The sequence below is a fragment of the Mobula hypostoma genome, chromosome 14 (genome assembly GCF_963921235.1).
Source record: "Mobula hypostoma chromosome 14, sMobHyp1.1, whole genome shotgun sequence".
Lineage (NCBI taxonomy): Eukaryota > Metazoa > Chordata > Chondrichthyes > Myliobatiformes > Myliobatidae > Mobula > Mobula hypostoma.
The window spans coordinates 73083399-73095457 of record NC_086110.1 but is presented as its reverse complement, the minus strand read 5'-3'; the positions used below and the strand labels follow the sequence as shown (position 1 = coordinate 73095457).

At 42.9% G+C, this 12059-nt stretch overlaps 1 protein-coding gene across 4 annotated transcripts in view; it reads left to right on the top strand.

The window, feature by feature from the left end:
* Nucleotides 1-12059, top strand: part of LOC134356339 (cadherin-11-like) — a 253898-nt gene that overhangs the window by 115929 nt on the left and 125910 nt on the right. For all 4 annotated transcript variants that reach the window (XM_063067233.1, XM_063067230.1, XM_063067232.1 and 1 more), the window contains exon 2: nucleotides 10413-10807. In XM_063067233.1, the coding sequence (XP_062923303.1) occupies nucleotides 10580-10807 (228 nt within the window). In that variant the 5' untranslated portion in view covers nucleotides 10413-10579. The remainder of the gene's footprint in view (nucleotides 1-10412; nucleotides 10808-12059) is intronic.

The following is a 12059-nucleotide window of genomic DNA, read 5'->3' as shown; positions in this document are numbered from 1 at the left end:
AAGCGATGGTTTCATCCGGGTTCTCCACTTTCCTTCCATATTCTAAAGCCATGTGGTTTCATTGTGTGTTTCAAAGTTTTGATGTACAGTAGATGTGACAAATAAAGCTGATCTTTCTTGATTCTCTAGAAGATCAAGATCTTTCTCCTCAGCTCCACTTTCATACACAACCCCCAGATTCCCTGATAAATTGGTAACTTAGTAAATTGGTTTATTATGTCACAGGTACCAAGGTTCAGTGAAAAACTTTGCTTTGCATGTTTTGAGGTAGTATGAGGGTAATAATGGAATACAGAATAAAGTGTTACAATTACAGAGAAAGTGCAGTGCAGGCAGGCAATAAGGTGAAAGGCCATAATTAAAGTTCAAAGTTCAAATAAAATTATTATCAAAGTACATACACATACAGTCCTGCGGTGTTTTTTTTCCTGCAGGCGTACTCAGCAAACCTTTAGAATAGTAACTGTAAACAGGATCTACGAAAGAGTAGGAACATAGAAGACCACATGGGAAGCATCCTTTCCACATCTACTCTGTCTAGACCTTTCAACATTTGAAAAGTTTCATTGAGATGAAAAAAGATAAAGAGATAAATTTGGTAGATTATGAAGTCAAGAGTCCATCTTATCATACTAGGGAACTTTTCAATAGTTTTGTAACAGTGGGGTAGAAGCTGTTTTTGAGCCTATGTACTTGTAGGCTTTTGTATCTTCTGCTTGATGGGAGAGGGGAGAAAAGAGATTGACCCTTTGTGCACAGGATATCTTTGTCTATCAGAAGAAAAACTAAAAGTAAACATCAAATATGCATATTTTACAAGAAAGAGTACAATTTAAACAAAAAAGTCAAATCTCTTGTGCTGTGAAGTGATCAAAGTTGTCACAGTATTGCTATACTGAGCAACACTATAGTGAATTGTGAGTTAAGCAAGTTGCTTTAAGAGCCAAATAGTTGAAAGGAAGTTACTTTTCTTGAACTTGCTGGTGTGGAACTTTGGGCTTCTGCAGCTTCTGCCCAGTGGTAGTTGTGAAAAGATGTTACGGCTGGGATTGGTGGGCAATCTTTGATGATGGACTTCCTGAGGGAGCGCATCATGTAGATACTGCTGATGCTGCGGGGGGAGGGGGCAATGTGCTACTGATATAATGGTAACAGAGTCCACTACTTCTTGCACTCCTGTGTGTTTGAATTACTGTACCAGACCATGATGCAACCAGTCAGATTCCTCTACTGAAATTTCTAACTTGCCAACAGGATATCTTTGTTTTCTGCCTTCATGCCTCAGAGGAATACATAGAATTCCAGCTCATATTAAAATAAAAAGAGTAATATGAAGAATTAAGAGGGAATTATCATTTTCCAACATAATCCATGGAGATTAACTGAACATATATCTGCAGGCAGTAAGTCTATTGCTTATGGAAGAAAATTGAATTTTTCCTTGTTTTTTTATTAATATCCTCTGAACAGTACATCACATATTAGTCTTGGAGACAGCCCCATTTGCATATATATATGAATCTGACTCCCCATGGGATATGTCTGCACAAAGGTGCGGCGAGGATAGTGAAAGAAATCAATAACTGCTAAAGCACCTGCAGACGTTGTCTAAATTGTGATTCCACTTCGAGAAGCAATTAGCCGTCCATCTTCAATTAGCGGGCACCTTTTGTTAAAACAATTACAAGAGGGAAGTCAATATTATTTCACTTAAAAGTTCTCCATTTTCGCTCGCAGATGCTGAAATATTGGACAGCGAGAGCTGGCGTTGTATGAGACTTGCATAATTCATGAGCAGTTATGGTGGTTGCAGGTGTGAGTGTGTGATTTGAGAGTCTAAATTAATAAATATCATTACTAGAGTACACGCCAAACCGTGACCTATCTGCAACCTGTGTCCTTTTAATACATTTACCCATCCTGTCCGGACTTGTTGTATAATCACTGAAAGGAAATTAGTAGTTATATAGAATACATGTGGTAACTGATTCAATATCAAACCCTGACCCTGAATTTCCCTCAGAGAATCACCACAGGTGGATATAGGAACTGCTTCAAATGAATTCACAAAAATAGAATGGAGACATAGGCAGTTATTTATTTCTGAGTAGCTCAGTTCTAGACTAAAGTGACATTTATCCATCATATTATTCTCATCATCGTGTCCCAGCTCTGGGAATGAAGGGCACCATATTAGCGTAGCAGTTAGCATGACGTTTTTACAGCTTGAGACGTTCTGGAGTTCAGAGTTCAATTCCCATGCCCTCTGTAAGAAAGTCTGCATGTTCTCCTTGTGACCGTGTGGGTTTCCTTTGGGTGCTCTCATTTCCAAAGACATACCTGTTACTAGGTTAAACTTTATACTTTATACTTTATTGTCGCCAAACAATTGGTACTAGAATGTACAACCATCACAGCGATATTTGATTCTGCGCTTCACACTCCCTGGATTACAAATATTAAATTTTAAAAATATTAAAAATAGTTAAAATTAGTAAATATTAAAAATTTAAATTATAAATCATAAATAGAAAATTGAAAAATGAGAAGTAAGGTAGTGCAAAAAAAAACGAGAGGCAGGTCTGGATATTTGGAGGGTACGGCCCAGATCCGGGTCAGGATCCGTTCAGCAGTCTTATCACAGTTGGAAAGAAGCTGTTCCCAAATCTGGCTGTATGAGTCTTCAAGCTCCTGAACCTTCTCCCGGAGGGAAGAGGGATGAAAAGTTTGTTGGCTGAATGGGTCGTGTCCTTGATTATCCTGGCAACACTGCTCTGACAGCGTGCGGTGTAAAGTGAGTCCACGGACGGAAGATTGGTTTGTGTGATGTGCTGCGCCGTGTTCACGATCTTCTGCAGCTTCTTTCGCTCTTGGACAGGACAACTTCCATACCAGGTTGTGATGCACCCTAGAAGAATGCTTTCTATGGTGCACCTATAAAAATTAGTGGGGGTTTTAGGGGACAGGCCAAATTTCTTTACTTTTCTCAGGAAGTAAAGGTGCTGGTGGGCCTTCTTGGCAGTGAACTCTGCTTAATTGGTCATTGTAAATTGCCTTATGTTTAGGCTGGGGTTAAATAGGTGGGTTGCTGGGCAGTATGGCTCGTTGGGCTGAAAGGGTCTGTTCCGCACTATTTCTAAATAAATAAATTCCTTACCTAACAGCAGTCTCCTTGCATTGGGAATGTTTGATGGGGAGTGTAGAGAAAGCTTTAACCTGGTTCTAACATGTGCTTGCCCGTTCTCTGGGAGTGTGTGACGGTAACTCTATTCCGGCTGCCCCTGCTCTGGGGATGTTTGATGGTGTTGGAACAGTGTAAAGTTGTTATTTTCTGGTAGTTTAATCTTTCCTATGCTTGCTTGTATTTTTATATAAACATCTATATACACATCATAATTCAGTGAATTTTCCAGTAATTGTTGAATACCACCATTCAGTCATGTTTTCCCTTCCGTGGCCTTCTCCCCATAACCTTTGATGTTGTGTCTAACCAAGAACTGATCAAGCTCTGCCTTAAATACACCCAACAACCTGGCCTACACAGCTGCCTGTGGTAATGAATTCCACAAATTCACCACCATCTGGCTGAAGAAATTTCTTCACATCTCCGTTTTAAATGGATGCCCCTCTATCCTGAAGCCATGCCCTCTTGTCTAGACTCCTCCACCATGGGAAATATCCTTTCCACATCTACTGTGTCTAGGCCTTTCAACATTCCAAAGGTTTCAATGGGGTTCACCCCTTTCATGGGTCAATTGCTATTTTCCTTTATTCTCAGCTTGTTTTTGTATAAGAGAACTATGCCATTTTTAGTCTTTCTTTTTAAAATTTCTTTCAAATCAAATCAAAATCAATCAAATCAACTCGTTTAATTATGAGTCAAACCACACAATAATACAGCTGAATGACACAGTGTTCCTCTGGGGCTAAGGTACAAAAACATACAGGCACATTCAAAATAGCGAGAAAGTAAAAAAGAACATAGTTATGCAAGAAAACACATTATTAGTACAAGACTCTGAGTGGCATCCTGCAAGTTAATGGTTTCCAGCAGTCTAGCCCGTAAATCCATGGATCGACAGGAGAGGCCACCCCTAACGGAGCATGGACACCACGCTGCACCACCTCCAGCATCTCCTCACCTGGACTGCAGCAGCAGGCAAGCCCACGGCTTGAGGCCTAGTCCTCGCTGCCACCAAGAACCAAGGTGACGCTGCTCCTCACCTCCTGCCTCACAACCAAACAGGGGAAACAGGCCTGTGGTAATCAATGTCCAACAGCGTCTCACGATCGCAAAAGACGTGTTCAAGGCTGTCACTCATGGTTTTAGTGCGTGCTGCCTTCACTGTCCAACTCTGGTGCCTTCAAGTAACATCATTCTTCGTTCTTGTAACACTTAATAAAACGGCTGAAAGCAACGAATTTTATGTCTCATTATTGACTTCTGGGGAACCTCTGGATCACAAAATCAGCAAATCCAAAATTACCTGGCTTTAATGTATGCTGTCTCATCTCTTGGGAATGTATGACTGAAAAGTGTAAAGGGAATTTTAACCCATGCGGTCTCTGTGCTGGGAATGTTTGATAGGACAGTGTGGAGGAAGTTTTGTCCCTGCTCTAGGAATGTGTCAGATGTTAGGCTCAGAGCCATCTTGAAAATTAAAATTCCCATCGCTGTCGGTAAGGAGTTTGTACAGTCTTTTCATGACCATGTGGGATTCCTCTGGGTGGTCCAGTTTCTTCCTACATTCCAAAGATGTTAGGGTTAGGATTAGGGTTAGTAAGTTGTAGGCATGCTATGTTAGTACCGGAAGCATGACGACATTTGCAGCTTCAGCCCCCAGCACATCCTTGGACTGTGTTGGCCATTGACACAAACACATTTCACTGTATGTTATGAAATTTCAATGTACGTGTGACACAGCTATTCAATATTCAATCTTTCTGCAAATTTAGCAATCCTTTTTTCCAGAGGGTGTGGTTACTAAGTCAGGTTCATGGGAAGTTTGAAGATGGTGGGACTTGAGGGAAACAGGGCAGAAGGTGAGAGAATTATGGAGAAAATTCGAAGGTTAAGATGGTGAATTCGCTTTGCTCCTTTGCACTGAACTTTAAGTGCTGTAAAGTTTATGTGACCAGGAAAAAGAAGTGGGCAGGAAAAATTATTGCAGGAATTACACACGTCAGCTATGGTGGCAGTACATCTAGGAGAAGGAAATGTGATCTGAAACTTCAGCTGCCTCGTGGCCATACCCACTCATGGGGAAGGTTTTGGGAGTAAATCCCGAGGGAAGGATGCGGAACTGGAGTCCCTAAGGCAGTCCTACGTTGAGTTCAACACTGACTGCCAACACCTACAATGCCGCTGGTGTCAAACTGTGTCGGTCTCTGCCGTTGCTTTGGGTTCATCAGATGCGTGGAGAGGGGGAGCTTGCAGCATGGGGAACAGCTTGCTCTCCATATCGTGCTGCCCTGGGCTGAATACTGGCTTGCATATCGACTTCAACTTAGACAGCGAGAATGCAGCAGTCATGGTCGATTCCGACCAAGGGAGTGTCTCCTCTCCTACAGTGAATAAAGATGTACCCTCTTGTGTCCGGTGGAGATTACAGTTACATTTCCAGAATCAGAATCAGAATCAGGTTTATTATCACCGGCATGTGACGTGAAATTTGTTAACTTAGCAGCAGCAGTTCAATGCAATACATAATCTAGCAGAGAGAGAGAAAAATAATAATAATAATAAATAAAATAAAATAATAATAAACAAGTACATCAATTACATATATTGAATAGATTATTAAAAAATGTACGAAAACAGAAATACTGTATATTAAAAAAAAGGGTCCAAAGATTCAATGTCCTTTTAGGAATCGGATGGCAGAGGGGAAGAAGCTGTTCCTGAATCACTGAGTGTGTGCCTTCAGGCTTCTGTACCTCCTACCTGACGGTAACAGTGAGAAAAGGGCATGCCCTGGGTGCTGGAGGTCCTTAATAATGGACGCTGCCTTTCTGAGACACCGCTCCCTAAAGATGTCCTGGGTACTTTGTAGGCTAGTGCCCAAGATGGAGCTGACAAAATTTACAACCTTCTACAGCTTCTTTTGGTCCTGTGCAGTAGCCCTTCCATACCAGACAGTGATGCAGCCTGTCAGAATGCTCTCCACGGTACCACTATAGAAGTTTTTGAGTGTATTTTTTGACATGCCAAATCGCTTCAAACTTCTCATAAAGTATAGCCGCTGTCTTGCCTTCTTTATGACTACATGAGTATGTTAGGACCAGGTTAGATCCTCAGAGATCTTGACACCCAGGAACTTGAAGCTGCTCACTCTCTCCACTTCTGATCCCTCTATGAGGATTGGTATGTGTTCCTTCGTCTTACCCTTCCTGAAGTCCACAGTCAGCTCTTTCCTCTTACTGATGTTGAGTGCCAGGTTGTCGCTGCAGCACCCCTCCACTAGTTGGCATATCTCACTCCTGTATGCACTCTCGTCACCACCTGAGATTCCACCAACAACGGTTGTATCGTCAGCAAATTTGTAGATGGTATTTGAGCTGTGCCTAGCCACACAGTCATGTGTATATAGAGAGTAGAGCAGTGGGCTCAGCACACACCCCTGAGGTGCGCCAGTGCGCCAGTCAAAGTATTTGACAGTTCTTTGCGTGGCAACTAATGAGATTAAATAAGTAAGTTTATAAGGAAAAGGAAAAGTTAGAAAATATGAGAGAAAACCTAGTGAACTAAATTGATAATTCAGTTTATTATTGAGTTACAGTGAGAAACTTGACTTGCACACAGATCAATTCATTACAACAGTGCATTGAAAACAACCACAGAGTGCAGAATAATGTTTTGGAGTAAAGAGAAGATGCCAACAGTGTATCTGGCCATGACTGTACTTCGGAGTTTGCCTGATGTTCATTTCTTGCCCTTTTTATGTTGCAAAGTGACTAGTGTTCAAAGTTAAATCATGAGTTGTAAGATACTTTAGGGTGTACCGTAGATGAACGTTTATCAAGTATTTACAACCTTAGACCACCATTTAATAAACCTAAGCTATGTGAAACATTGAAATAAATGCACTGCTGAAAATGTCATGTTCACTGAAGATTAAATTTGCTACAACTTCCAGTGGTAGCAGCATCTGTGAGAGGAAGGGAGCTGTCGACATTCTGTGTTGAAAGCCTGAATCAGGACTGAAGCGCAAAATGTTGGAGGAACTTAAGCAGATCAGGCTGTATCGATGGAGGGGAATAAACAATCAAAGTTTCAAGCTTAGATCCTTTATCAGGACTGGAAAGGAAGGGGGCAGAAGCCAGAATAAGAAGGTGGGGGAGGGCAAGGAGTAGATGCTGGCTGAAGCTAGCAAGTGACAGGTGAGACCAGGTAAGCGGGAAGGTGAGAGATGGGAGAGGAAGGATGAACTGAGGATCTGGCAGGTGATAGGTGAAGGAGGTAAAGTGCTGAAGAAGAAGGAACCTGAGAGGAGAGCAGAGTGGACCATGGAAGAAAAGGAAGGAGTTTGGGAACCAGAAGGAGGTGATGGACAAGTGAGAGGGGATCCAGAATGAGGAATGAAAAAAAAAGAAGCGGGAGAAATGACCAAAAGTTGAAGAAATCCATGTTCATGCCAGAGCCTCAGATCAGAGGCTACCCAGACGGAATATGAGGTGTTGCTTCTCCAACCTGAGCTTGACCTCATCGTGATTGTAGAGAAGGCCACGGATTTTTCTGGATTGAGAGGGAGATGGGATGATCTCTTCTGTCCAGGACTTAGAGGGGTGAGGGGATAATCTCTTCTGTCCAGGACTGAGAGGGGTGAGGGGATAATCTCTTCTGTGCGGGACTGAGAGGGGTGAGGGGATAATTTCTTCTGTTCTGGACTGAGAGGGGTGAGGGGATAATCTCTTCTGTCCAGGACTGAGAGGAGTGAGGGGATAATCTCTTCTGTGCGGGACTGAGAGGGGTGAGCGGAGAATCTCTTCTGTTCTGGACTGAGAGGGGTGAGGGGAGAATCTTTTCTGTTCCGGACTGAGAGGGGTAAGGGGAGAATCTCTTCTGTTCTGGACTGAGAGGGGTGAGGGGATAATCTCTTCTGTCCAGGACTGAGAGGGGTGAGGGGATAATCTCTTCTGTCCGGGACTGAGAGAGGTGGGGGGATAATCTCTTCTGTGCGGGACTGAGAGGGGTAAGGGCAGAATCTCTTCTGTCCAGGACTGAAAGGGGTGAGGGGAGAATCTCTTCTGTCTGGGACTCAGAGGAGTGAGGGGAGAATCTCTTCTGTTCAGGAGTGAGAGGGAGAGGGAGAATTTATTCAGTTCTGGACTAAGAGGGGAGAGGGGAGAATCTCTTCGTTTCGGAACTGAGTGGGGAGGAGGAGAATCTCTTGGGTTTGAAACTGAGAGGTGAGAATCTCTTTTGTTTCAGACTGAGGGGGAAGAGGGGAGATAGCCAGTGTAAAGAGAAGCAGTGAGACAGGAGTCTGAGGTGAATGACGGACTGAGGAGTGGGTGTAAGATGATATATTGTCTCACTCCACATTAAAGACCATAGTTTCCTTCATCACAAGCACACACGTACTGTCAAAAAAGGCCAGCAGGGATGCTGCATTTGTCATATCACTATCAATTCAGCTGTAAAGTCCTTGAGACATGATTAATTTCACAAGCTCTACGCAACAGATTCAGTGTTTCTCTTCACACAGACAGGGCTGATACAGACAGCGAGATAAATGTGTTGGAGCATGCAGTGGAATACAAGTAGGCATCTCTCTCTGTGTCTCCCCCTCCCTCTCTCTCTCTCTGCCTCTGTCTCTGAATCCATCTCTGTCTCTGTCACTCGCTCTCTCCCTCTTTCTCTGTCCCTCACTCTCTCACACTCCCTCTCTCTTTCTTTCTCTCACTGTCTGTCTCTCTCTTTCTCTCTACAAATATGGCGCAATTCGTCAGAGGTAAAGCCATCATTGAGCACATCAACACCGAGAGCTGTCATAGAAAAGCAGCATCCATCATCAGGGACACCCTCCACCCAGGCCCCACTCTCTTCTCACTGCTGCCATCAGGAAGGAGGTACAGGAGACTCAGTACCCCCAAAACCAGGTTCAGGAACAGTTCTTATCCTTCAATTATCAGGCTCTTGAACCAGAGGGGATAACTTCACTCAGCTTCACTCACCCCATCACTATGGACTCCCACAACCAATGGACTCTTCATGAATGTTCTCAAAATTTATTGCTTATTTATCATTATTTTCTTTTGTACTTGCACAGTTCATTGTCTTTTGCACGCTGATTGTTTGTCTGTCCTGCTGAGTCCTGTCTTTCATTGATACTATTATGTTTCTTAGATTTACTGTGTATGCCTAAGTAAATGAATCTCAGGGTTGTATATGGTGACATATATGTACTTTGATAATAAATTTACATTGAACATTGAACTTTGTACATCAAAACATACAATGAAATGCATCATTTCCTGAGGAGACTGAGGTCCTTTAACATCTGCCGGACGATGCTGAGGATGTTCTACAAGTCTGTGGTGGCCAGTGCTATCATGTTGCTGTTGTGTGCTGGGGCAGCAGGCTGAGGGTAGCAGACACCAACAGAATCAACAAACTCATTTGTAAGGCCAGTGATGTTGTGGGGATGGAACCGGACTCTCTGACGGTGGTGTCTGAAAAGAGGATGCTGTCTAAGTTGCATGCCATCTTGGACAATGTCTCCCATCCACTACATAATGTACCGGTTGGGCACAGGAGTACATTCAGCCAGAGACTCATTCCACCGAGATGCAGCACAGAGCATCATAGGAAGTCATTCCTGCCTGTGGCCAACAAACTTTACAACTCCTCCCTTGGAGGGTCAGACACCCTGAGCCAATAGGCTGGTCCTGGACTTATTTCATAATTTACTGGCATAACTTACATATCACTATTTAAATATTTATGGTTTTATTACTATTTATTATTTATGGTGCAACTGTAACGAAAACCAATTTCCTCCGGGATCAATAAAGTATGACTATGACTATGACTATCATTTGCATTAACAGCCAACACAATCTAAGGATGTGGGTGGAAGCCAGAGACCAGAGAAACACACATGGTCAAAGGGAGGATGTAGAAACTCTTAATGGTTATCAGTTTATTGTAAAATGAATTGGGATGTTCTGTAGATAAATGAAAAAGCAAGTCTTTACTCATAAACTTGACCCCCATTTAGTAAATAACATAAAGTCCCATTCCAATGCAAAAGCAACATCGGCCATCAGAATTGAACCTGTGTCTCTGGAGTTGTGAGCTGGCAGCTCCCACAACTGCACTGCCTGTATCTAAACAAGTCATGAAAGATGAACTGTTCTTCCTTCGGGGAAGATTTAAAAATCTGATTTCTCTTTTTGTGCTGTTGCAGGTTGTAAAGTTACAGCACCCTGGCCTGTGGAGAGGAAATGAAGCACAGTGTCGTATCTCAATGAAGGAACTTTGGCAGTGAGTCTCCTGCTCTGGGCAGAAATAAGGCTGTTCAGCTGCTGTTGGAAGCCTGTGCCCGATCTGACAAGCCAAAAGTACCGCAACGAGATGGGGAGAGACTTCTACCTGCATCTTCTCCTGGCATGTTTGAGCATTGCCCAATGGAGTCACTTCGCCCTTGCAAGAAATTCCACGGGCTCTCAGATGCCTGGTCAATCTCGACGTGGGATGGGTGTCAAAGGCCAAGTGCTTAACCGATCCAAGCGAGGCTGGGTGTGGAATCAATTCTTTGTGATAGAAGAGTACACAGGCCCAGATCCTGTGCTTGTGGGCAGGGTAAGTCTGTACCTCTCCCCTCCCAGATTATTTTTCAACACAATAACAATGTTATAGGAAGTCACATCCCGCACCCTGGGCATTTTCCTTTCTTTCTTCTCCCATTGAGCAGAAGATACAAAAGCCTGAAAGAACATACCACCAGGCTCTAGGACATCTTCCAACCTACTGTAATAAGGGGTTTCCAACCTGGTCTCCACAGACCCCTCGATTAATGGTAGTGGCCCATGGCATAAAAAACGTTTGGGAACACCTGTCCTAGGGGGTTCCTTCACATATTCTATGGTGTTCAAAGTTCTATATCAGTACAACTATATACAGGCCCTTTAGCCCATGATCTTGCGCCGACTTTTTAACCTGTTTCAAGATTAATCTAATCTTTCCCTCCTACACACATTTACATTTTTCTTTCATACCTCTGCCTATCTACGAGTCTATTTCCCTCTATTACTACTCCTGGCAGTGCATTCCACATACCCACCTCGCTACCTAAAAAAAAAACGACCTCTGACATCCACTCATGCTTTCATCCAATCACCTTAAAATTATGCCCCCTTATATTAGCCATTTTTGTATTGAAAGATGTTTGGCTGGCACTCAGTTTATAAAAGGTATCCTTCTGGAGAAACTATGTTGTATCCTTTCCATGGTTAAGTATATCCTTTTTGAAGTATGATATTCTGAAATGAATGGAGTATTTCTGAAGCATTCTGCCAAAGGCTGACAAAATAAGTTCTCACAAACTCACTTTTGCATTCTGTTCCCCTTGAGATACAAAAAAATCCAAAGTAAATTAGGAGAAAATGGGAAGGTTATGATCACTATTCCCTCTATGCTACACAGGTGTGCAGCCGCTCAGTAACTGAAATGCTCCCGCGCACATAGCCTTTGTTGCCATACAGCAGGAATTTTCTTTTATATCATGCTTTGTTACAATGCTGCACAGTTTTCAGGCCGTGTAAAAACTTCCTGCTCAGAGCAATGGCTGATCTGTGCAGCTGTAAAAAAACAATTAGAGGGAACATTGATGATAGATTAATCCTGCCAATCTTCACTCTGTGGTCCGTGAATCAATGCAACGTCTCCCTTTTGGCAAGAAATGTTACCTAAGCTAAACATCTGCTGAGTCTATACCTCACTTAGCCTTGATGATTGCACTGGGTGTCAGAATTCGGGAGAGAATCCTGTCTTGTTCCAAATTCAAACATGCAAGTGTAGATTAATATTGCTGGATGTAGAATGAAGCAATAAG